General features: G+C 37.2%; 1 protein-coding gene across 1 annotated transcript; it reads left to right on the forward strand.

The window, feature by feature from the left end:
• The first annotated feature begins 5,270 nt into the window (after positions 1 to 5,270).
• Positions 5,271 to 22,743, forward strand: LOC142238402 (uncharacterized). The gene is made up of 4 exons (XM_075310042.1): positions 5,271 to 5,367; positions 12,211 to 12,397; positions 12,465 to 12,612; positions 12,819 to 22,743. Exons 2-4 carry the CDS (start codon positions 12,251 to 12,253, stop codon positions 22,358 to 22,360), a joined length of 9,837 nt encoding a protein of 3,278 aa, XP_075166157.1. The 5' UTR covers positions 5,271 to 5,367; positions 12,211 to 12,250; the 3' UTR covers positions 22,361 to 22,743.
• Positions 22,744 to 26,385: the final 3,642 nt, after the last annotated feature.

Below are 26,385 nucleotides of genomic sequence, written 5' to 3' on the forward strand. Positions count from 1 at the left end.
TGCATCACTTCTTTAGGTGTGATCCGAATTCAATGTTTTGGATGTAAATTAAAAAATTCTGTGATATTTTGTCAAATAAATAATTTTTATAATTTTTAATGGATTCTAACGCTTATCGGAAATGTTTGACCTCAAATATTTTCAAAAATTCACAATTTTTTTTCAGATTGGATTTAGCACTTTTTTCGCCAAAAATTTAAATGATTTGTACCATTTTATGAATTCTTACTCTGTTTTTAACCTATTTGAAACAAAAAAAGTTAAAATTACCCATTGAAAGTATGAAAAAACCCAAGTTATAAAAAATTTAATTAAAAGAACTTCCTGGATAATTAAAATAAAGAACATCATTGGGAGTGCATCTTCTTTTAAAGTTGTGCCTTAGGAAGAACTTCCAATTTTTTTTGCTGGGATGTTTTTATTACATGTATGAGACCATTTAATAAAATAAATAAAAATTATTTACTTATAGATATTCAAACTGCAGTTCTTTCATTTTAAGCGTGATAAATTTGAAATTGGATTTGGGTACCAATTTTTTCGTATTTCGGTTGTGTGAACTCCAAGAGTTGATCGACACAACCGAATGATGAAGGTACTTACAGCAGAATTTATTGGTAGACACAACCAAATCATGTCATGTAAGTCTTCCTTGACATCGTTCGATTGGCATGACCGAATTATTTGGGAGACACAACTGCCAAGTGATAGTAGCTGCAACTGCCAAAACGAGGTTGGCAATAAATTCGGACGTCCCAACCAATCCGTACTCTCTGTGCATCTTTGGCTCGGAATCAATACCAAACTCCTTAAAGAAAGGTCAAAATCTTTCAATCCAAGTAAACTTTTCCTTGAGTGTATGTTGCTTTAAATATAGGATCTATTTTCGCGGCATATTCATAAAGCTATTCACGTACAAACAAATGACACATTAAAAATCCAAATTATAACGGATACATCAACATACAAAATGTTTTCTTAATTCAAAAAAAAAAAAAAAAAACTTTGAACCAACTATGCTAAATCCTCAAAATAAGTCGTAGCCTATATTTGAAGCTCTTTTAACTTAAATTTAAAGATACAATATTACAGTTAATTTAAGGACGATTTCTTTAAATAAAAAATGTGTTTATTTACTTTAAGGCAAATTGATCTTAATTCAAAGAAATACGACTTTAACGAAGGGACGCAGATTTCCCAAATTTGTGTTCTAAATTTAATAAAAAAAATTTTTGGAATCAAAAATTATAAACTTTATGTTAATTAAAATTTCACTATTTTAAAGAAATTTGTCCTTAGTAATTTGTAAATTTCTCATCCTAAAATTTAGGTTGCGTAATCTTTAATATTGTATTTCTTCGAAAATTTCGAATCTTTATCACCAAAAAAACAAAAACAACAAATTGTTACAAAATTTTTATAATAAAAAACTAATTTTTGATCCAAAAGCACAGTCAATTTCGTTTATATCAGACACAAAATGGAATATAGTGGTATGCAATGTCGAACATCTTTTCGGAATCTTCCGAACATTTTTGGAATATATGTTAAACATTTTTGGTGTTCAGTCGAGGCAGGGATCGAACCCACGACCCCTTGCTATCCATTGATAGCCAACTAGGTCAGGTTAGGTTAGGTTATGTGGCAGCCCGATGTATCAGGCTCACTAAGACCATTCAGTCCATTGTGATACTATATTGGTGAACTTCTCTCTTTTCACTGAGTGCTGCCAGATTCCATGTTAACCTCAATGACAAGGGACCTCCTTTTTATAGCCGAGTCCGAACGGCGTTCCACATTTCAGTGAAACCAATTAGAGAAGCTTTGAAACCCTCAGAAATGTCACAAGCATTACTGAGGTGGGATAGTCCACCGCTGAAAAACTTTTGTTCGGTCGAAGCAGGAATCGAATCCACGGTGGCATGGTTAGCATGTAAGGCGGGCATGCTAATCATTGCACCACGGTGGCTCCCTGTGATAGCCAACTAAATGAATGTTTCTGTCAAATAAAGATTTTTTACTTCGGCGGGCGCCGAAAACTATGCTTCATAAATATAACTGTTTCACTGTTTGTGTTGCTTGTGTGTTGATGGCTATAACGATAATTGTCTGTTGATGACAATAACAGCTACATAGCCCAGTGGATAGTGTGTTGGCTTACAAACTATATAGTCCGCGGTTCGATTCTCCGTCCAGGCTAAAGGTAAAATTAACAAGTATATACGGCCGTAAGTTCGGCCAGGCCGAATCTTATGTACCCTCCACCATGGATTGCGTAGGAACTTCTACTAAAGGCTGTCATCCACAATCGAATTACTTGGGTTGCGATAACACTTGCCGATGGCAAGGTATCGTAAAACTTTTTAGCACTGTCTTCTAAATTGTAAGTTAGCCCATACGGGGTATATCTTAAACAAAAAAAGGCCGATTAAATACGTATATAATCTAATTTGACAAAATTTTCTATAGAAATAAAATTTTGACAAAATTTTCTATAGAAATAAAAATTTGACAAAATTTTCTATAGAAATAAAAATTTGACAAAATTTTCTATAGAAATAAAATGTTGACAAAATTTTCTATGGAAGTAAAATGTTGACAAAATTTTCTATAGCAATACAATTTTGACAAAAATTTCTATAGAAATAAAATGTTGATAAAATTTTGTATAGAAATGAAATTTTGACAAAATTTTGTATAGAAATAAAATGTTGACAAAATTTTCTACAGAAATAAATTTTTTACAAAATTTTCTATAGAAATAAAATTTTGACAAACATTTCTATAGAAATAAACTTTTGACAAAACTTTCTATAGAAATGAAATTTTAAGAAAACTTTCTATAGTAATAAAATTTGACAAAATTTTCTATGGAAATAAAGTTTTGGTAAATTACAAAATTTTCTATAGAAATAAAATTTTGACAAAATTTTCTATGGAAATAAAATTTTGACAAACATTTGTATAGAAATAAACTTTTGACAAAACTTTCTATAGAAATGAAATTTTGACAAAACTTTCTATAGTAATAAAATTTTGGTAGATTATTTTTGGCGATATGGACCAATTTTTGTGTAATAAGTCATCGGCTATATATAACTAAAGACCGATATGGACCAATTTTTACATGGCTGTTAGAGGCCATATATTGACAAAATGTACCAAATTTCAACCATATCGGATGACTTTTGCTCCTCCAAGAGGTTCCGGACGTCAAATCTGGGGACGGTTTATATGGGAACTATATATAATTATGGACCGATATGGACCAATTTTTGCATGGTTGTTAGAGACCACATACTAACACCATGTACCAAATTTCAACTGGATAGGATGAATTTTGCTCTTCCAAGAGGCTCCGGAGTTCAAATCTGGGGATCGGTTTATATGGGGGCTATATATAATTATGGACCGATATGGACCAATTTTTGCATGGTTATTGGAGGCCGTAAACTAACATCAGGTACCAAATTTCAACCGGATCGGATGAATTTTGCCCCTCCAAGAGGCTCCGGAGGTCAAATCTGGGGATCGGTTTATATGGGGGCTATATATAATTATGGACCGATATGGACCAATTTTTGCATGGTTGTTAAAAACCCTATACTAAGACCACGTACTAAATTTCAACCGGATCGGATAAATTTTGCTCCTCCAAGAGGCTCCGGTGGTCAAATCTGGGGATCGGTTTATATGGGAGCTATATATAATTATGGACCGATATGGACCAATTTTTGCATGGTTGTTAGAGGCCGTATACTAACATCAGGTACCAAATTTCAACCGGATCGGATGAATTTTGCCCCTCCAAAAGTCTCCGGAGGTCAAATCTGGGGATCGGTTTATATGGGGGCTATATATAATTATGGACCGATATGGACCAATTTTTGCATGGTTGTTAGAGACCATATACTAACATCAGGTACCAAATTTCAATCGGATCGGATGAATTTTGCCCCTCCAAGAGGCTCCGGAGGTCAAATCTGGGGATCGGTTTATATGGGGGCTATATATAATTATGGACCGATATGGACCAATTTTTGCATGGTTGTTAGAGACCGTATACTAAGACCACGTACCAAATTTCAACCGGATCGGATGAATTTTGCTGCTCCGGGAGGCTCCCCAAGCCAAATTTGGGGATCGGTTTATATGGGGGCTATACGTAAACGTGGTCCGATATGGCCCATTTTCAATACCATCCGACCTACATCAATAACAACTATTTGTGCCAAGTTTCAAGTCGATAGCTTGTTTCGTTCGGAAGTTAGCGTGGTTTCCACAGACGGACGGACAGCCGGACGGACGGACAGACGGACGGACGGACGGACATGCTTAGATCGACTCAGAATATCACCACGACCCAGAATATATATACTTTATGGGGTCTTAGAGCAATATTTCGATGTGTTACAAACGGAATGACAAAGTTAATATACCCCCATCCTATGGTGGAGGGTATAAAAAAAAATATAAAATCGAATAATTTCTTCCACATTGTTTGTATTATAGATAAAGGTGCTAAGAACAAAAAACCCTCGTTGAAGTGAGAAAGATGTGAGGGAAGATGCAGTTAACCAGAAAAAAAATCTTAGTCTGTATGAAGTTGTTTTTACATCCTATAAAACAATCAATCCTTATAGCGAAAACAAATGGAAACGATGTTTGTTTGTCTAAAATTTCGTTTGGGAAGAAAGAATTATTATTTTTTTTACGTGTAATGAAGTCGTTTCATTATAATGTCTTTATTGTAATTAAACTTCTTCTTTGAAACGTAATCAATACAATAATCATTAAATGGTATGTATCACCTAATTGACATTTTGTTTTTCGAGTGTATATTAAATTATCGTAATACCTCAGAAGTTGTTTATTGTTGTTGATGTCTACTTCTTCAAACTTGTCAAGACCAGTCATTCTTCATTGAAATATCATCAAAGGGCCCACTTGTTGATTTCTTCACCAAATTTAAAATTGCACACAATAACATTTGTTTTCCTTTTCTTCTATTATTTGTATTTGCTATTTTGCGGGTTCTTAATATTGTTCGAGAGCAAAACATAAATGAAAATAAACAGTAAACAGAGACCCCTTACATTTTAGATAGCAGTTTTTACCATGTGTTTTGGCATTGCTTTCTATTCAACTGCGGGGTTGAATTTAGGCTTTTCATTGAGCACTTATAAGGTTGCCCACTTTCGATGAAGAAAAAGCTTTCTCTTACCCATCCATTGGAATGCTAGACGTATATTTTTAGTAGAACTACAGCAGTTAAATTGAAAACACTTGTCTGGGAAAACCCCAAAAATATTTAAAAAAAAAACCTACACAAGAAAAAGATAAAAAATATCTACAAATAGAAAAAAGGTAATTCACTTGTAAATCCTTTGATGTTGTGATTGTTGAAATTGCGTATTCTGTTTATATGGTTTGATTACATATCATCGTATTAAGAATATAAATTAAATGTCTGAGAGAATGGTATACATTTTTAAAGAGAAACGTATACCTAATTTTTATCGATATTTAAAATCACTAAATCTAAACCTTGACAATATGACTGGCACTTTGTCCTTCTAAGTTGGGTCCCAAGGTTATACCTCTAGTAAATGGTAATAGTATGATTATATTTGTGAAAATCGGGCAAAATAGGCAACAAAGTAAAGCGCTATTTTTTTTATAATTTTTTCGTAATTTAATGTTCGAAAACCAAAAATGTCAGAAATAACATCAAGTATTAGAATCAGTTTAAATTTGTTCGAATTGACTATCTTTGACACGAATAATGGCCTTCAAACAGCCGACAACGCCTTCACATGCTGCTCCAAAGTGGTTCTGCTGAATTTTAGTCCATTTCCAGCGAAATGCCTTCTTGAAATGATCTTGTATTTTTTAGTGCCAACCTTATTCCCCAAAATGCTCGAGGTCCACAAGTCCAACTGATTAAGAAGCGGAGATTTTGGTTTGTTGACGAGTACGATTGTGCTGAGTTCTGATGGAAAGTCTGCAGCTGAAATGTTTATCTGTCCAGGATTCAATTTTATCTTTCTGAAATTTTCTCGATAAGATTCCGCATTTATTTTGCACCCACGATCAAAGAATCAGGGTTGGCCTGTCACAAACTGTGACTTTTGCGACATACATTTGCGACGGTATAATACGTATGTCGCAAAAGTCGTAATCATAATGTAGAAAACCCAAATTGCATTCGCTGTTAGTTTCTGCAGAAATTTGTGAAAGTTTTCTCATGGTCAAGCCTATTTTCTTAGGTGGTATCGAAATTCCCGTTGGTGAGTGTGCAAAATACCTTGGACGAGGAAATCCACGGTTACCCTGTACTCGTGCAATAGGCAATAGGGAAAATGTGGGGACTAAAACCGAAAATTGTGAACATTCCTAAGAATTGAAACTTCTTCGCACATACCATCGTCTTGGATATCATCGAATTCGCTGCCTAGCTGACGCGACTAAAGTGTTTTCAGTTTGCGACTTTTGTTACTTTTTCTACATTTACGACGTTTACAACTTTGCGACAGTCGCAAACCTAAAAAAGTTTGATACAGACCATCTCTGCAAAGAATTCGAGCGGGGAACCACCATCGGCAGCGCTTGATTTCTGGTGGCCAATCGAAGTTGTAAATTTTTGAGCTGACCTCTTGTGCTCATATCACTTGGTTTACGCACAAACTGCCATATTTGGAATGGCTTCTCATCGAAGACAGGTTGGCATCGCAGATAATCAAATTTGGTAATTGGTCACTTTTTTTTGCTACGAAACCATTACCTCCAATATTTTTCAATATGTTATTTTGTGGATGGGAAATAAAGAATATTTTTCCTCAAAAAAGTTGTTTTCTCGCCACACTTAAAATGCTTGTCGAAATCAAATAAATTATTTCCGAGAAAATAATATGGTTGCGACAAACATGTCATATGTTCCTTATTCAAAAATAACATTTTTGAAACTTGTTGGAGTAGATCATATTCCTTCTTTTGGTGTGGCCCTTTCGAATGAGCCTTTGCTTTTTTATACCCTCCATCATAGGATGGGGGTATATTAACTTTGTCATTCCGTTTGTAACACATCGAAATATTGCTCTAAGACCCCATAAAGTATATATATATTCTGGGTCGTGGTGAAATTCTGAGTCGATCTAAGCACGTCCGTCTGTTCGTCCGTCCGTCTGTTGAAATCACGCTAACTTCCGAACGAAACAAGCTATCGACTTGAAACTTGGCACAAGTAGCTGTTATTGACGTAGGTCGGATGGTATTGCAAATGGGCCATATCGGTCCACTTTTACGTATAGCCCCCCTATAAACGGACCCCCAAATTTGGCTTGCGATTGCTCTAAAAGAAGCAAATTTCATCCCATCAGGCTGAAATTTGGTACATGGTGTTAGTATATTGTCTCTACCAACCATGCAAAAATTGGTCCACATCGGTCCATAATTATATATAGCCTCCATATAAACCGATCCCCAAATTTGGCTTGCGGAGCCTCAAAGAGAAGCAAATTTCATCCGATCTTGCTGAAATTTGGTACATGGCGTTGGTATATGGTCTCTAACCACCATGCAAAAATTGGTCCATATCGCTTCACAATTATATATAGCCCCCATATAAACCGATCCCCAAATTTGGCTTGCGGAGCCTCTAAGAGAAGCAAATTTCATCCAATCCGGTTGTAATTTGGAACATGGTGTTAGTATATGATCTTTAACAACCGTGCCAGAATTGGTCCATAATTATATATAGCCCCCATATAAACCGTTCTCCAGATTTGACCTCCGGAGCCTCTAGGAGGAGCAAAATTCATCCGATCCGGTTAAAATTTGGAACATAATCATGGTTGCCACTCGAGCCAAAAATAATCTACCAAAATTTTATTTCTATAGAAAATTTTGTCAAAATTTTATTTCTATAGACAATTTTGTTAAAATTTTATTTCTATAGAAAATTTTTGTTAAAATTTTATTTCTACAGAAAATTTTGTCAAAATTTTATTTCTTTAGAAAATTTTGTAAAAATTTTATTTCTATAGAAAATTTTGTTAAAATTTTATTTCTATATAAAATTTTGTCAAAATTTTATGTCTATACAACATTTTGTCAAACTGAATTATATAAGTATTTGATCGATCTTTTTTGATTTAATATATACCACGTAGGGACTTACATACAATTTAGAAGACGGCGTTAGGAGGTTTTAGATACCTTGCCATCGGCAAGCGTTACCGCAACTTAAGTAATTCGATTGTGGATGGCAGTGTTTAGAAGTTTCTACGCAATCCATGGTGGAGGGTACATAAGCTTCGGCCTGGCCGAACTTACGGCCGTATATACTTGTTGAATTTCAGTATAAGCCCATTTTTGTGTTGCATCCGTTCACGCGGTAAAATTTTCTACCACTACAGCGTGGATTTCGATAAAATCTGGCCTTCACTTTTCGGATCATTTCTGATGTGGTTACGGTGTTTTTCGTCTCCGTTATGGACGCGATGCAGCACTAGCAGTATCACTTGAGAGCCACCGTGGTGCAACGGTCAGTATGCCCTCCTTGCATATAAAGTGTCGTGGGTTCAACCTCAGTTTCGACCAATAACCAACAAGTTTTCTAGCGGTGGATTATCCCTTCTCAGTAATGCTATTGACATTTCAGAGTGTTTGAAAGCTTTCAATACAATATGGAACGCCGTTCGCACTCGGCTATAAAAAGGAGGTCCCTTGTCTTTGAGCTAAAAGTGGAATCGGCCAGCATCCAGTGATAAGAGAGAAGTTCACCTCTGTGGTATCACAATGGACTGAATAGTCTAAGTGAGCCTGGTACATCGGGCTGCCACCTAACCTAAGGCTAGGGACTACCTTACATATTCCAGGGGAATTAGAATCTGTTGGTATGTCCCTGGCTACCTGCAAGCTCATACTGCGTGAGAATGCTGTTATGATGGAAAATGTTCGATGGGAGAATTGCAAGCGTTGTAACGACACCAAGCAAATATGGCCCCATTTAAACTTAAACCGAACACTATATATGCTAGTGTTTTCGAGACGTCAGATATCACTTCTGATATATGCTATAACGGGTCGCCTATCAGGGATTTTGCAAAACCTATTGGCACGAAGTATAATGACTATTGTATGAGCTGTCATGATGCGGAGGAAAAGGAATCAATTAAACACCGTTTGTGTGAGTGTCCTGTATTTTGTGTAAGGCGTAAGCAAATTTTAGGGGCATATAGCTTTAGATTACTGACTGACCTGGAAAACGTTAACTTATGCAGTCTGGTAATGTTTTTGGAACAATCTGGTTGGTTCAACAGAAGAAAATAATCGAGAAGGTTCAGCGGTTAAAACTAGAAGTGCCCATATGTAATAGGTACTTTTAGTTAATGTGGTATCACAATGGACTAAAGGGTGATACGGTCAAAATTTGGTCAATATAAACTTGACGTATTTCTTTCAATTTTGCATTTAAAAAACATGAACACCCCTCATTTTGAAGGTGTGGGTATGTGTCGAATGTTGCTCCTATTTTGATTTTGAAATTCACTCTTCAGTTGTCAAAATGCCGTCCAAGCAGAAGAGCAGCATATCAAAATTTTGTTCGCACATCGCGAAAATCCGAGCTACTCGCGCGCAACGCTGGCAAAATCGCTAAAAGTTGCCAAATCAACCGTTACAAATGTAATTAAAGTGTTTGGGGAACGTTTGTCGACAGCCAGGAAGTCTGGATCGGGGGAAATCGAAAACCGGAAGCCGCTGAGACGACAAAGAGAGTTGCCGGTAGTTTCAAGCGAAACCCTAACCTCTCTCTCCGAGATGCCGCAAATAAGCTGGGTGTATCGTCTACAAACGTGCATCGAGCCAAAAAACGAGCCGGACTATCGACTTACAAGAAGGTAGTGACTCCAAATCGCGATGATAAACAAAATACGACGGCCAAAGCGCGATACCGGAGGCTGTACACGACGATGCTGACGAAGTTTGACTGCGTGGTAATGGACGACGAAACCTACGTCAAAGCCGACTACAAGCAGCTTCCGGGACAGGAGTTTTATACGGCAAAAGGAAGGGGAAAGGTAGCAGATATTTTCAAGCACATAAAACTGTCACAGTTCGCAAAGAAATATCTGGTTTGGCAAGCCAAATGTACCTGTGGCTTGAAAAGCAGCATTTTCATAGCTTCCGGGACTGTCAACCAAGAAATTTACGTGAAAGAGTGTTTGAATAAACGTCTGCTGCCTTTCCTGAAGAAACACAGTTGTTCCGTACTGTTTTGGCCGGATTTGGCATCTTGCATTACGGTAAAAAGGCCATGGAGTGGTACGCCGCCAACAACGTGCAGGTGGTTCCCAAGGACAAGAACCCTCCCAACACGCCAGAGCTCCGCCTAATTGAGAAATACTGGGCTATTGTCAAGCGGAACCTAAAGAAGAACAAAAAAACTGCTAAGGACGAGCAGCAGTTCAAGGCAAACTGGCTTTCTGCGGCGAAGAAGGTGGACAAGGTGGCTGTACAAAATCTGATAGCAGGTGTCAAGCGTGAGGCGCGGCAATTCGGATTTGGAAAAGCGAAAGCCTAACTGAATATTTTTCCTGAATTTTATACAAATTGAACTTGAAAAAGAAATTTAATTTGATTTTTTAAATAAACGATTTCACCGATTTGCACGCGTTTTCCCTTGAGCAAATTTTGACCGTATCACCCTTTAAATAGTCTAAGTGAGCCTGAAAGTTAATTGGGCTGCCACTTTAAACTAACCTATCCACTGGCCCTTGAAACTCTCATTGTCACCAGCAATCTATTTTCGCTTAACGAACACATACAATCATACAGTTCTATTTATAGACCGCATTGTAGGGCACACACACGTCGATGTAAAGAAACTATATTTAAAGAAAACGAACCATTATAGGACCGCCTGACCTTTTTTAATTTTTTTTGGGTGATAAAGTTTTGAAGCTTTCGAAGAAATTCAGAAAAACTGCTTCAAAAGAACGACGTTTGTTATACCCGCTTCCCGTGCATGGTTTTATAACCAAATATAAAGCAATCACACTATCACTATAACCCATTGTCAACCTATGTACCCTCTGTGTTAGCTGAAGATTTCCAGTAAGTTAATTCATTTGTATTAATTCAATTCAAGTGTTTAAGGGTAATTTTTATTAGAGGATCAAACTCTATAAAACTATGAAAATTATAAGCAAATTGTAGAATTTATTTGTAATTTTTGAAACAACTTGGAGAAGAAGAGCCTCCTTCCCCGCTCAGATATAACTAAGAGAGAAACCTTATCATCCTTTGCAGAATTCTGAAGAAAAATTAAAAAAAAAAAAAATGAAAAATATTTCAGTATACCGATTGGGGGAATCCCCTTTCCTGTTCTGATATGTACACTCAAAAAACAGCGAACCCACCACAAAAAGGAATTTTGATTAATCTTAAATTTAGGTTATTTTTGGAGAATTTTAACTACATTGTATAAAAAAAACGCCTATATCACAAAAAAGTAATTATTTTTAGACACATGCAAAAAAATTTACTAGACCTTCTTAATTATTCTCGCTTCTTGAAGAATAATTCGTAATTTGAAAGAAATTTGGAGTAAAATAATTGCAAATTATTAAAGTCAAGAAAAATTTCTTACCACATATAATAATTCCCTGAACTAAAATTGAGTTGAATTGTCTACAGTACCCTAGAAGGTTAATTTTTATTAGGGTGTAAAAAATTTTTTTTTTAATTTATCAGCTTATATTATAGCCTGCTCTAAATTATATCTCTTTAATTGTTACAAATATTGTAAATGTCCAGAAAATCTTAGCACCCATTTAAAATACCGTTTAAACATTATGCAAATATTGCAAGCGGATAAATCAAAATGTTTCAATCGATAGCAGACGGCGCCAAATACATGTAGTGTTGCGTTAACGTGTACGCATTTTGTTGGAGACAACTAATACGAAAAACCCCCTTATGTTATGGTTATGAGTTGGAATAACATGTGTTAACTGGTTTGACCTATGGCAACAAACGTCGCGCCAAACATATACACGCCCTCCCCATCCCAAGTTCTGCATATAATAACGCTGTAACCCCATAGAAATCAAACACCCTAGTCTAAGCCCGGTCTGGCTTATTTGAATGCCAAGGTTATCAAACATACACCAGAAATCTAATAATTGTCTATTGTTTTTTTTCTAGCTTGTAGACCAAACTAATAAAAAAAAATCCAGCATTGTTCATGGCTGAAATAACACCAAATTCTAATGGAAGCAATTGCGGTCTGGATCAAAGCGTTAGAGCAACCGAAAAACAATCGATAATGTCGGCCTATTCAGTTGAACCTTTAGTTGAATCTAGCTGCATTGCTAGCGAGCCAAATGTCCCGGTATGTGGCAAATGAAATCATTTTCTGTCAAATTTGAATTTACTCAACCCCGTTTTCCTTCTTTTAGATAGCTGAAAATAAATCCATGGATTTACCACCTTGTGATACATCTGATTTTGTGGGTTTACCTGGGCCTCTTTTAACAGCTGAGATTGAAGGAGAAATTTTAGGGCCTCCCATTGGTTTTGAAGATAGCAGCATTACTTCCCTAGGATGTAAGTAATTGCTCCGCTTACATTCATTTATGGTTATAATTTTCATGAATTCAATATTTTATCAAAACCTCAAAATTTGTAGAATATCACCTGCATTGCTAGCAATTCTTGTCCTTTTTGGTTTATATCATATTCCAGGTAATAGTTTTCAGAAGCCCACAAATTGTACTTAATATTAAATTAACTGGCTTTTGTTTCTCTTTCAGCCATAAATCCCGATAAACTGATGAAGGCGGAAGTGGATTCTATTGATATAAAAAATTTCCCAACACCAGATGAACTGGACAAAAGTGTATCTTTAACGGCTGAGAATAAAAATTTGGACTCTGTTACCAGCAGTGTGGCTTCGGCTAGTGGTGAGAGCAAAACCATTGAAATTTCTTCAATTGAAGAAAAGTCTTCAGAAGAGAAAATAGAAATTGAATCTCAAGACCACTCTAATATTGTTAAGGATTCCTCTAAAGTTGATAAAAGCTCGGATAAATTACTTGAGAATTCTTCAGAAGTATTAAAGAATAATTCGCCACAAGAGAAACATAATGAAGACTTTATAACACCTTCGGATGAGGGTAATGCATTGCACCAAAGCGTAAGAGAATCTGATATACGTATTGCAACTGAAGATTCCACTTCAGAAGCGGTAATTGAAATAACGAATGAACAAGCACTGCCTTGCGAGTCCCCAAAATCCACGGAAGAGGCACCTAAATCAACAACAGGAGAAGTTCCATTACCTTCAAAGGAAGCTTCGATTTGCAAAGATGAAGTGAAGATTAGTGAGTTGACTTCTAAAGCTTCCATAATAGAAGAAACTACCACAGCTGAAATTCCTACTCTGGAATGTTTAGCCAAAAGGGCAAGTGTATCTGAACTTTCTGAAAAATCCAGTAATGTATGTACGGAAGAACAAACAAATACAGCTGGAGCCAATGAAGAGGCCACTCAAGTAATCGAAGAAAAAGTAACACAAACTACATCATCACAATCCCTTGTAACTTCGGAAGATACTGCTAAAATTGTACCAGAAGCAACACAACCTGATTCACATAGTGAAAATGCTACATGCAAAGATGAACAAACGATTAGTATGATGGCTTCTGATAATACGAAAATTCAAGAAAATATTGGAAATGTTAAACAAGAACTCGAAAAGGTAGATGATCAAACAACCCTAGTAAAGTTAGAAGGCACATCATTAGCTTCGCAGGAAGAAATAAAAGCTCCTGAGCAGATTGAAGGCATTACATCTGCGACTTTGCAGCAAGAAACACCAGCTCCTTCACTAGCGGGAGATATATCTTCATCAGCTCATTCGAATATTGTTCAGTCAAATATCCCTGTTCCCACGGATATAAACTTAAATGTCACTGAAACATCTTCCGAAACATTGAAGGAGCCCTCAATTAAATCACCTGCAATAAAAGAAAACCAGGGTATATCATCATCTTCAATAGAATCAATAATCGAAGTTACCACAAAAGAAGAGAATTCAGTTCCCATATCAGACGCAAACGTCTGTCATACCATAACAACTAAACTTACTGAAGTGTCAGCAGCAGAATCTACAAGTGATTCAAATGACCCAAAAGAAGACATTTCAATTGAGACGACACCTCAAATTCCCCAATCTATATCCAATGCTGATTCCAAAGACGATACAAAATCTACAACAAGCAAAGAAGATAAAACTGAAAAGCAAATTGCTTCAGATTGTCCTGGAGATTCCATAGAAAACGAAGGTGATAAAACACATGTTCAAGAGTCTTCAAATAAACCAACATCAGCTTCATCTGTAGAGGCAGGAATATCTCAAGGAGGAAATACAAAAACTACAGATGATTTGTTACCTCCCTCTGAAGCAAATCAGGAAAATAATTCTACTCCAATCCGGGAAGATGTATCTTCAGTTGAACACGTCGAAGATAAAGACGATCCCCTTAACTCCACTGTAGAAAATCTTCCATTCTCTGCAACAGCAGAAACGAAGAATGCTTCGAAAGAAATCGCATCATCTTTAGAAGTGACACAACCGAAGATCGAAAATGATAGAGGTAATAAGGAGAGTTTAGCACATGTTGCTTCAATCAGTGAAGTAATATCTTCATCTGAACACGTCGAAGATAAAGACGACCCCCTTAACGCCACCGTAGAAAATCTTCCATCTTCTTCAACAGTAGAACCAGAGAATGGTTCGAAAGAAATAACAGCGTCTGTCGAAGCGACACAAGCAAAGATCGAAGATGATATAGGCAATAAGGAGAGTTTAGCGCCTGTTTCAACAAAGCAAAGTGAAATAACTTCAACTTCAGTTGATCTACCACAAGAAGAGAAGAAAAGCTCTGAAGATTCTGCTGAATACGTATTGCCTGTCCCCACAGAAGAAGTAGCTTCAGCCGAAGAACCATTGAAAATTAGTATGGAAGCTCTGGCAACTGAAGCAGAAGTAAAATTGGAAAATAGCGTAAATAATGTCAAAGATTCTGCGGAAACTATACAAGAGGTTATTAGAGACGATGGGGGAAGTACCAATGAGGAATCACCATTTGTTTCAACAAACCCACAAGCAAACCAAAATTCTAAAGATTCTTCCGAAAATTTGCTACCTCCACCAACAGCTTATCAATGTGACAATTCTGCAGCAGTTCAGGAAGAAGGTAGCACGGGAAATGTAGATTCCACAACAGTCGTTGTAGAATCTCTGACAGCCACTGCAGCAGTAGTATCAGAGATTGGAGTTAACGAAGTCGTAGCCTCGGTGGAAGTTGCACAAATGGTAATCAATGAGCAGAATCATGGAACCTCCACTGAAACTATGGCAACTAGCGTTAGCATTGCAAATCCTCAGGAAGTCCTACCTGAAGAAACCACAAAATTCGTACCAGTTGAAGAAATCCTGGACTCAGCATCCTGTGCTACGGTATTATTAAAAGCAAAAGTTGAAATGCAGTCAAAAGACGAGTCATCAATTATTGCATCACAGGGAACAAGAATGTCTAGTCCAGAACCAGGCAGCAACGTAACGAAACCTAATAAAGCTGTACGTTTTCCGGAAGATATAAAAGCTAATATAAGTCTAGGAAAGTTCCCAAAAGAAGTTAAACCAAATATTGTTGTTAATCGTCCACCGATCCCTGTATCAACTATAGAACATTTACCTTCTTCACCTGAAAATGAACCATGCAATATAGAAGTAAATGATACAGAGTTATCTAAAGAAACTCAATTAGCCGATGTTACTGATACCTTGTATTCAAAGTCATCTGAAAGTAATGCAGAAAACACTACAAAATCAGCGACCGAAGAATTATCAGCAATTTCGATAGAAAGCTCCGTCAGTAGTTCTATTGCGGAAAATACTTCCAATGAGATTGAACCATCTACGATGACAGTAACCACAAGTATAGAAAAATCAGTCGCTGATGAAACACCACCAACTAAGATGGAACCAACAATTATACCAACCATTAATAAAGAGAGTCAAGCAGGCATACTTACAGAGCCATCAAATTCTGCTCAGGAGGTGAATGAAAAGTCCTGTGAACAGGTTGTTTCAACTACACCAGCTGTGTGTCCAGAGGAAGCTTTGCAAACTGTTTCTTCTAAGATGGAAGTCGTATCATCTACCATGGATGAACACAGTTTAGAAAAATTGCAAAATACCCCCAAAACGACTGAAGAAGTTTCTCTTATCGATAAAGCGCAAGGTGATGTTGAATCAACTACTGAAGATTCAAAAGGTTCTGAGAAACCCATAGACCAGAAACCACCAGTCCCTGCGAAACCCTTAAAGGACGCAATATCAATGGTATCAATGCCTACGCCGGTATCCCAAAAGGAGGAAGTCTCAAAAGAAATAACTAACTCAGATGTTCCTACCAATGTTGAACGAATCATTGAGAAACCACCAGTCCCTGCGAAACCCGTAAAGCACGCAATATCAATGGTACCAATGTCTACGCCGGTATCCCAAAAGGAGGAAGTCTCAAAAGAAATAACTAACTCAGGTGTTCCCACCAATGCTGAACGAATCATTGAGAAACCACCAGTCCCCGAGAAACCCGTAAAGGACGCAATATCAATGGTACCAATGCCTCCTTTTGGGATACCGGCCCAAAAGGAGGAAGTCTCAAAAGAAATAACTAACTCAGATGTTCCTACCAATGCTGAAAGCATCATTGAGAAACCACCAGTCCCTGCGAAACCCTTAAAGCACGCAATATCAATGGTACCAGTGCCTACGCCGGTAGCCCAAAAGAAGGAAGTCTCACTAGAAATAACTATCTCAGATGTTCCCACCAATGCTGAACGAATCATTGAGAAACCACCAGTCCCTGCGAAACCCTTAAAGCACGCAATATCAATGGTACCAATGCCTACGCCGGTAGCCCAAAAGGAGGAAGTCTCACTAGAAATACCTATCTCAGATGTTCCCACCAATGCTGAACCAATTATTGAGAAACCACCAGTACCTGGGAAACCCCTAAAGGACGCAATATCAATAGTACCAATGTCTACACCGGTATCCCAAAAGGAGGAAGTCTCAAAAGAAATAGTATCTCATAATGTAGTGTCTTGTACTGAAACCCTACTTGCAACAACGGAAATCGAACATGTCGAGAAATTCCCCGATGGCATAGTAACTGTTGTAAAGGAAAATGAAGACACGTGTGCTCCAACTATTGCATCAATAACTTGTGCTGAAGAAACTCTTATAATAGATGATAAAAACATTCCCTCTGCACTTATTCAATCGATAACTTCAGCAGAAGACATTGAGGGTTCTGCAGTAAAGAATACAGATATTCCCGTCCAAGTTGATGAAGTAGTTACAACTGATTCAAATCATATAGAACCTGACAAATCCATAAAACAAAATGGAGAATCAATGGCTACAAATATTCTTACTCCCTCTATTGAATCAAAAACTTCTGCTTTAGAACCACCAATAAATGTGAATCAAGCAGACTTGGTCATATCCACTATAAAAGACAGCGAAGATACGATCCCTGAAGAGACGACTAAAACTGCTACTTCAACTACCGAAGGAGAACCGATACACATTGAACAATCAGAAGCAGAAGTGTCTAAAGATGTTATTCCCAGTACTGAAGGTATATCAGGACAATTAAATATCGGAACGAATAATACAATTATTGGCCAAGTTGAAACTCCGATTTCTTCTGAACCTCTCCCAATGGCACTAGAAAATGTTGTAGAGCGCCAAGAAGTATTAGTATCATCTGTAAGTGAAACTAAGGAGACTGCTACTCAAGAAGTGGAGACCAACAACTCTATTGATAATAAGACCGAAAATCAAAACAAAACTATTGAGGAAGGTTTACCCAGTATTCTGAAAGAGGATGATCAAAAACCAGAAGAAGTTAATATAGAAAATATACTGATAGCCCCACCACCTGAATATGGAGAATTTGTAGAGACAGTGTCTGAGGAAGTTCAACATATTAACACAATAGAACTGTCGGAGAACGAATTAGCGCAGAAAACCGATGTTCCGTCTACGACCTTAATTGAAACAAATACTAGTTCAACTTCAATTGAAACACAAACAATAGTACAAAGTAGTCATGTTGGCGATGAGAAAGAAAAATGTCCCGGAGAGGATACAACATCTTCTATGGCAGATATTATTTCTCCCGGACCCAATATTTCTCCCACCCAAGGAGATGTTTTGGAAATGCAAGAAGTCTCTACGTCTACAACTACGGAAAATATGATTCCAATAGAGCATCAGCCTTCTGAAAATGCTACCCCCAGTTTGTCTCCCGATACAATAAAAAACGCTGCATATCCCACAACGGCTTCACAGGCCACATCTTCAGAACCATTAACAACTGAACCATGTAATAATGAACATAGTGACCATAGTGAAACACAAGCGACAACTCATAGTAGTGACACTTCTATTAAATCTGAAACAGTGGAAGTTCCAAGCAAAAAATCATCCCCAGTAGAAACATTTCCTAGAAAATCACCTCATTTTAATAATGCTGTTATTTTTATTACTTCATCAAATCAACAAATCATACCTCAAGGAGGAACTCTGTCCATAGTATCAAAATCAGGTGTAGAAGAAGCTGTATTTCAAACGATTGGAGAACCATTAAATCCAACAGATACTCAGATCGATACTGAACCCAATGCTACACAAACTAAAAATGAGCACGTTTCAACTTCATTGGAAAAAGTAGAACTTGTTGAAGAGGTTAAAAGCACTTCTTTAGTAATAGATAAGGATCCGGTAATTAGTGAAAAGAAACCAGTTCCTTCTCCTATAGAAGAGCAAATTACTGAAACACAGGCTGTGACAGTAGAATCTCAAACCCCTACCTCTGACATAGGTAGTGAACAAGCAACTAAGTTGAACGAAGTAACTCCACTTGGTACAGATGAGCAAAATACTGAAACAATAAAAGCCGAACCTATTAGTTCTCAAAATGGTAAAAATACAATAGAAAATATCCAGCACATCACTGATAGTGCTGATGAAATTCAAACGATTGCAGAACCTGCAAATACAATATGTGATAAGTCTGTTACAGCTAGTAAGGCAATTCAATCCAATGCTACTCAGCCTGCAACGGATAGTGTTTCAGCCTCTTTGGAAAAAGTTGATCCTATTGAAGGGGTTAAAAGAACTGCTGAAGAAACAAATAAGGATCAGGAACAGAAAACACTTCCTACTCCTATAGAAGAGCAAATTACTGAATCGCAGGTTGTGACAGGAGACGAAGTCCCAAACGTGGAAAGCTGTCAAACTATCCTAACTATTGAAGCACCGGAGGACCAACTAGCAAGTCATCATGAAGAAATACCAACAGTTCAAACCAATGAAATAAATTCGTCAACAAACGAACTATGCGATAAGGATATAAGTGAGCCATCTGTTAAATTACAAAATGTTGAAGTTCAGCCAGGGGCTAAAAAAGCAAACACAGAACAAGAAGCAATACCATCCATTGAGCAATTAGACTCTAATAATACACCAACAGGGACAAGCTGTAGCGACAAATCAATTTCTGATCAAGTAACCGAATCCTCTATCATATTGGAAAAGTCCGAAATCCCAACTGAAAAGACTACTTTGAAAGTTGAACTGATACCAACCGAAACAAAACAAGAAACATTGTCTCCTATTGATAGCCTACATTCTAGTCAATCTGATGTAGATCAGTCGAATTTTAAAACACCTTTGCAAGAGCCTGCAGTTAGTACGCCTGCCGAAGACCCCAAAACTATCGATTCTCAACCGAAAGACAATGTTGCATCTATAGTAGAAAAGGAAACTAAAAAACCAGAGACAGTGACAGATGGAAGTTGTGATACACACTCAGTTACAGATTCGGCTGTAGCATTAAGTCCTTATTCAGAGAATCAACCTTTACCAAAACTGCAATCAGAAACGACTACTGTGGAACAGGAAACGGAGGTCAATCTAAAAGTAACGCCATCTACTGAAACTTCTGGTGAAACGCAATCTGTAATACTTCAGGCAACTATCAAAACACAAAATGTTGAACCTGCAGAAGAAACTGAAGATCCAAAGTCTACAAGTACTCATCAAGAAGAAACATTATCTTCTTCTCACATAGATAAGTCTGTTGAAGTAAAGAAGGAGGAAATTAATGACTCTTCTGTCATATGCCAAGCGGTTGAAACTGCTGCAGAAACCAGAACAAATTTGCCAAGCGAAGGGGATCCCAAACCAGAGGAGCAAACTATGGATATAAAATCTTCCCAAAATCATATGGTTGAAGCAGGCTCAATCTCAGCCACTGATTCATCCCTTCTATTGGAAAAGGTTGAAACAACACTTGAAAGTGAAACGAACCCATTAAAAGAGGATGAGATTTCCACTGGTAATAATCCAGAAACAGCATTATCCACTGAAGATATTCATACTAGTGAAGCACAATCTGTAACAAATCATTCAATATTGACTGTGGAAAAAGAGACTGAGACATTGAGCTCTAAGGAAGAAGAGAAGCCAAAGGAACCAGGACCAGTATCTGTGTCTGAAACAGCTAAAACTATTGATGCAAAATCTGAAGCTGATACTACGAAGGAAGTGGAAATGAATGAATCTTCAGTTACTACTTTGGAGACTGATAAAACTATAACAAATGAAGGCCACATCTCTACCGATTCCCATCAAGAAACAGTTTCATCGATAAATGAAGTTCAGACTGTTGATGTACATACAGTGACGGATTGTGGTTTGAATGAATCTTCTATTCAATTAGATAATGTTGAACCCGTGTTGGTTACTGAAACATTTAGTTCTACGGAAGAAGAGAAGCCAAAGGAACCGGACCCAGTAAGTGTATCTGAAACGGCTAAAACTATTGATACAAAATCTGAACCTGATACTACTTGTGAAGCAAAAAAAGAGGAAACGAATGAAGCTTCAGTTGCTACTTTAGAGACTAGTAAAACTATATCAAAGGAAGCAGATATCTCTACCAATTCTCATCAAGAAACAATTTCATCGATAAGCGGAGTTCAAACTATTAATGTACAATCAGTGACGGTTAGTGATAATGAGTCAAGTTTAAATGAACCTTCTATTAATTTAGATAAAGTTGAACCTGTGTTGGTGGCAGAAACAGTAAGTTCTGCGGAAGAAGAGAAGCCAAAGGAACCGGACCCAGTAAGTGTATCTGAAACGGCTAAAACTATTGATACAAAACCTGAAGCAGATAATGGTTTTGAAACAACTCCATCTATAAATCAAGTTCAAACTGTTGATGTACAATCAGGGACGGTTAGTGAATCCTGTATTCAATTAGAAGACGTTGAACCTGTGTTGGTGACTGAAACACCTATCTCGGGAAATGAACAGAAATTGCCGGGAACACATACAAATGTAGTTTCTCCGTCAGACAATGTTGGTGCTGTAGATGAAATTAAAACAACTGAGACCGCTGCAAATATGAAGAAAGTTGAGCCTGCGTTAGAGAGTGAACAAGCAACAACTTTACCTATGGATACAGAAACGACAATAGTTACACATCTCGAGCAGACGATTCTAACACAATCATCCGATCTAATCGATAAAAGTCCAAGTTCTGAGGGAATGGATCATAGTACTGAAATTGAAGGTAATCTAGTGCCGTGTTCTACTCTCCCGGACTCCTCTGAGAGTGAAGTAAAGAATACTGACATTTCTGTGAATCAAGAAACTCACCAAGAAAATATTCCATCTACCGAGGATGCTATTGCAACAAATGTAGATTTGGCAAAACTACAACCTTTTGCTACAATTTCAGATGAGTCAGATAATTCGTCGACGTATCTAATTTTACCACCTCCACATGAGTTTTCTGATGATGATGCTGTAGGTAACTCTAATCAGAAACTTAAATCACTACGATTTCGTGAATCGCATATCTCAAAAACTATATCTATGGATTCCGATATTGATGTATATAGCACTCCACCATGTCAAACTCCATTGGATGTTTCTGTTACAGAAAATGAATCTAATTCTACTGCTACTGATAACAATATTCCAAAAGATGAAAATCCTGTAGTTGTCGAACATTCCGAAATCCATAATCAAACTCCTTTGGATGCTTCTGTTACAGAAAGTGAATCCCAAATTACAGTCGAATCTAACTCTACTGCTCCGGATAACAATGTTCCACAAGATGGAAATCCTGTGGTTGTCGAACATTCCGAAATCAATAACAATAATATTGTAACTCCTAATTTGACTTCTCAGCAATAAGCAAGGACTGTTATAAATCCTAAGGAAGAAGTATCATCTCCCGTAGGTAATAGCGAAACACATAGCCCTTAAAAATTCCAAAAGGGAAGTTTTGATTGGAACTATAAAGATATCCTAAGTTGAAAACTTTAGATTGGATGAAATCTAACATAAAAACTAAAACTATGAGGTAATTTAAAAAATCTTAATGGCCTCAAAATGTATCTTCTGATTGGATGAAGAAGTATTTGAGATATTGATGCCAGACCTCTTTAAGGAATTAAATAATAAAAAAAATCGGATGACTTTGAGAAGAGATCATCACAGAATACACGAATGCTCTAGACGATCATAAATATATCATAAATATTTATGTTGTATGATAATAAAGATTTTACAAAGAAGCTTTGTCTTATATTGTTATTTTTATTTCTAGCTGCACTCGGATGGGCGATTTGAGTTGCAGTCAATATTTGCATGAAATAATCTTCAAATTGAAATCTGCACTATAATTATAAGACATTGTCTTGCTGTGTAGAAATATACAAATAAATAAATATATAAATAAATAAAAAAATAAATAAAAATAAACATTAAAGTAACAGGTTGGCTGATAAGTCCCCGGTCTGACACATAGATGGCGTCGCTACTATTAAATGCATATTAGTTTTATATAGTACCAACCTTCAAATGATTCGTGTCAAAATTTGACGTCTGTAAGTCAATTAGTTTGTGAAATAGAGCGTCTTTTGTGAAGCAACTTTTGTTATTGTGAAAAAAATGGGAAAAAGGAATTTCTTGTTTTGATAAAATACTGTTTTCTGAAGGGAAAAAATACGGTGGAAGCAAAAACTTGGCTTGATAATGAGTTTCCGGCCTCTGCTCCAGGGAAATCAACAATAATTGATTGGTATGCAAAATTCAAGCGTGGTGAAATGAGCACGGAGGACGGTGAACCGACGAAAACGTAAAAAAAATCCACAAAATGATTTTGAATGACCGTAAAATGAAGTTGATCGACATAGCAGAGGCCTTAAAGATATCAAAGGAAAGTGTTGGTCATAGGTTAGGTTAGGTGGCAGCCCGATGTATCAGGCTCACTTAGACTATTCTGTCCATTGTGATACCACATTGGTGAACTTCTGTCCTATCACTGAGTGCTGCACGATTCCATGTTAAGCTCAATGACAAGGGACCTCTTTTTTATAGCCGAGTCCGAACGGCGTTCCACCTTGCAGTGAAACCACTTAGAGAAGCTTTGAAACCCTCAGAAACGTGTTGATCATATCATTCATCAATATTTGGATATGCTGAAGCTCTGTGCAAAATGGGTGGCGCGGGAGCTCACATTTGACCAAAAACAACAACGTGTTGATGATTTTGAGCGGTGTTTGCAGCTGTTAACTCGTAATACATCCGACATGGATGAAACATGGCTCCATCACTACACTCCTGAGTCCAATCGACAGTCGGCTGAGTGGACAGCGACCGGTGAACCGTCTCCGAAGCGTGGAAATACTCAAAAGTCCGCTGGCAAAGTAATGGCCTCTGTTTTTTGGGAGGCGCATGGAATAATTTTTATCGATTATCTTCAGAAGGGAAAAACCATCAACAGTGACTATTACATGGCGTTATTGGGACGTTTGCAGGTCGAAATCGCGGCAAAACGGCCCCATATGAAGAATAAACAAGTATATATGGCCGTAAGTTCGGCCAGGCCGAAGCTTATATACCCTCCACCATGGATTGCGTAGAAACTTCTACTGAAGACTGTTATCCACAATCGAATTACTTGGGTTGCGGTAACACTTGCCGATGGCAAGGTATCTTAAAACTTCCTAACACCGTAATATATACCACATAGTCCATACGTAGTATATATTAAACTAAAAAAGGCCGATTAAATACGTATATAATTAAGTTTAAAGTTTCTATAGAAATAAAATTTTGACAAAATAAAATTTTGACAAAATAAAATTTTGACAAAATAAAATTTTGACAACATTTTCTATAGAAGTAAAATTTGGAAAAATTTTTTATAGAAATAAAATTTGGAAAAATTTTTCTATAGAAATAAAATTTGGAAAAATTTTCTATAGAAACAAAATTTTGACAAATTTTTCTATAGAAATAAAATGTTGACAAAATTTTCTATAGAAATAACATTTTGACAATATTTTCTATAAAAATAAAATTTTGGTAGATTATTTTTGGCTCGAGTGGCAACCATGATTATGAACCGATATGGACCAATTTTTGTGTGATTGGGGATTGCCTATATATAACTATAGACCGATACGGACCAATTTTGGCATGGTTATTAGCGGCCTTACACTAACACCACGTTGCAAATTTCAACCGGATCGGATGAATTTCGCTCCTCCAAGAGGCTCCGGAGATCAAATCTGGGGAACGGTTTATATGGGGACTATATATAAATATGAACCGATATGGACCAATTCTTGCGTGTTTGTTAGAGACGACATTCTAACACCATGTTCAAAATTTCAAGCGGATCGGATGAATTTTGCTCCTCCAAGAGGCTCCGGAGGACAAATCTGGGAATCGATTTATATGGGGGCTATATATAATTATGGACCGATATGGACCAATTTTTGCATGGTCATTAGAGAATATATACCAACACCATGTATTAAATTTCAGCCGGATCGGATGAAATTTTCGTTTCTTAGAGGCTCCGCAAGCCAAATCGGGGAATCGGTTTATATGGGGGCTATATATAATTATCGACCGATGTGGACCAATTTTTGCATAGTTGTTAGAGAACATATTCCAATACCATGTACCAAATTTCAGCCGGATCGGATGAAATTTGCTTCTCTTAGAGGCTCCACAAGACAAATCGGGGGATCGGTTTATATGGGGGCTATATATAATTATCGACCGATGTGGACCAATTTTTCGCATGGTTGTTAGAGACCATATACTAACACCATGTACCAAATTTCAGCCGGATCGGATGAAATTTGGTTCTCTTAGAGGCTCCGCAAACCAAATCGGGGGATCGGTTTATATGGGGGCTATATGTAATTATGGTCGCATGGTTGTTAGAGACCATATACTAACACCATGTACGAAATTTCAGCCGGATCGGATGAAATTTGTATCTCTTAGAGCGATCGCAAGCCACATTTGGGGGTCCGTTTATATGGGGGCTACACGTAAAAGTGGACCGATATGGACCAATTTTTGCATGGTTATTAGAGACCATATACTTACACCATGTACCAAATTTCAGCCAGATCGGATGAAATTTGCTTCTCTTAGAGACCTCGTAAGCCAAATTTGGGGGTCCGTTTATATGGGGGTCTATACGTAAAAGTGCACCGATATGGCCCATTTGCAATACCGTCCGACCTACATCAATAACAACTTTTTGTGCCAAGTTTCAAGTCGATAGCTTGTTTCGTTCGGAAGTTAGCGTGATTTCAACAGACGGACGGACGGACGGACATGCTCAGATCGACTCAGAATTTCACCACGACCCAGAATATATATACTTTATGGGGTCTTAGATCAATATTTCGATGTGTTACAAACGGAATGACAAAGTTAATATACCCCCTATGGTGGAGGGTATAAAAATGTTGTTCCACCAAGACAACGCACCGTGCCACAAGTCATTGAAAACGATGGCAAAAATTCATGAATTGGGCTTCGAATTGCTTCCCCACCCACCGTATTCTCCAGATCTGGCCCCCAGCGACTTTTTCTTGTTCTCAGATGCTCGCCGGGAAAAAATTTGGCTACAATGAAGAGGTGATCGCCGAAACTGAGGCCTATTTTGAAGCAAAACCAAAGGAGTACTACCAAAATGGTATCAAAAAATTGGAAGGTCGTTATAATCGTTGTATCGCTCTTGAAGGGAACTATGTTGAATAATAAAAACCAATTTTGACAAAAAAAATGTGTTTTTCTTTGTTAGACCGGGGACTTATCAGCCAACCTGTTATATGGGCAGTCCTTTCGATCCAAATAAATATAAATATGTTTTTCGGTTTTTGAATGATTTTCCTATAGCTCTC

Source organism: Haematobia irritans, chromosome 5 (assembly GCF_050003625.1).
Source record: "Haematobia irritans isolate KBUSLIRL chromosome 5, ASM5000362v1, whole genome shotgun sequence".
NCBI classification, from domain to species: Eukaryota; Metazoa; Arthropoda; class Insecta; order Diptera; family Muscidae; genus Haematobia; species Haematobia irritans.

Coding starts and splice junctions, on each gene's coding strand:
- LOC142238402 (XM_075310042.1), top strand. CDS start 12,251: ATGGCTGAAATAACACCAAATTCTAATGGAAGCAATTGCGGTCTGGAT. Junction 12,398..12,464: donor CTAGCGAGCCAAATGTCCCG/GTATGTGGCAAA, acceptor TCCTTCTTTTAG/ATAGCTGAAAATAAATCCAT. Junction 12,613..12,818: donor CAGCATTACTTCCCTAGGAT/GTAAGTAATTGC, acceptor TTTCTCTTTCAG/CCATAAATCCCGATAAACTG.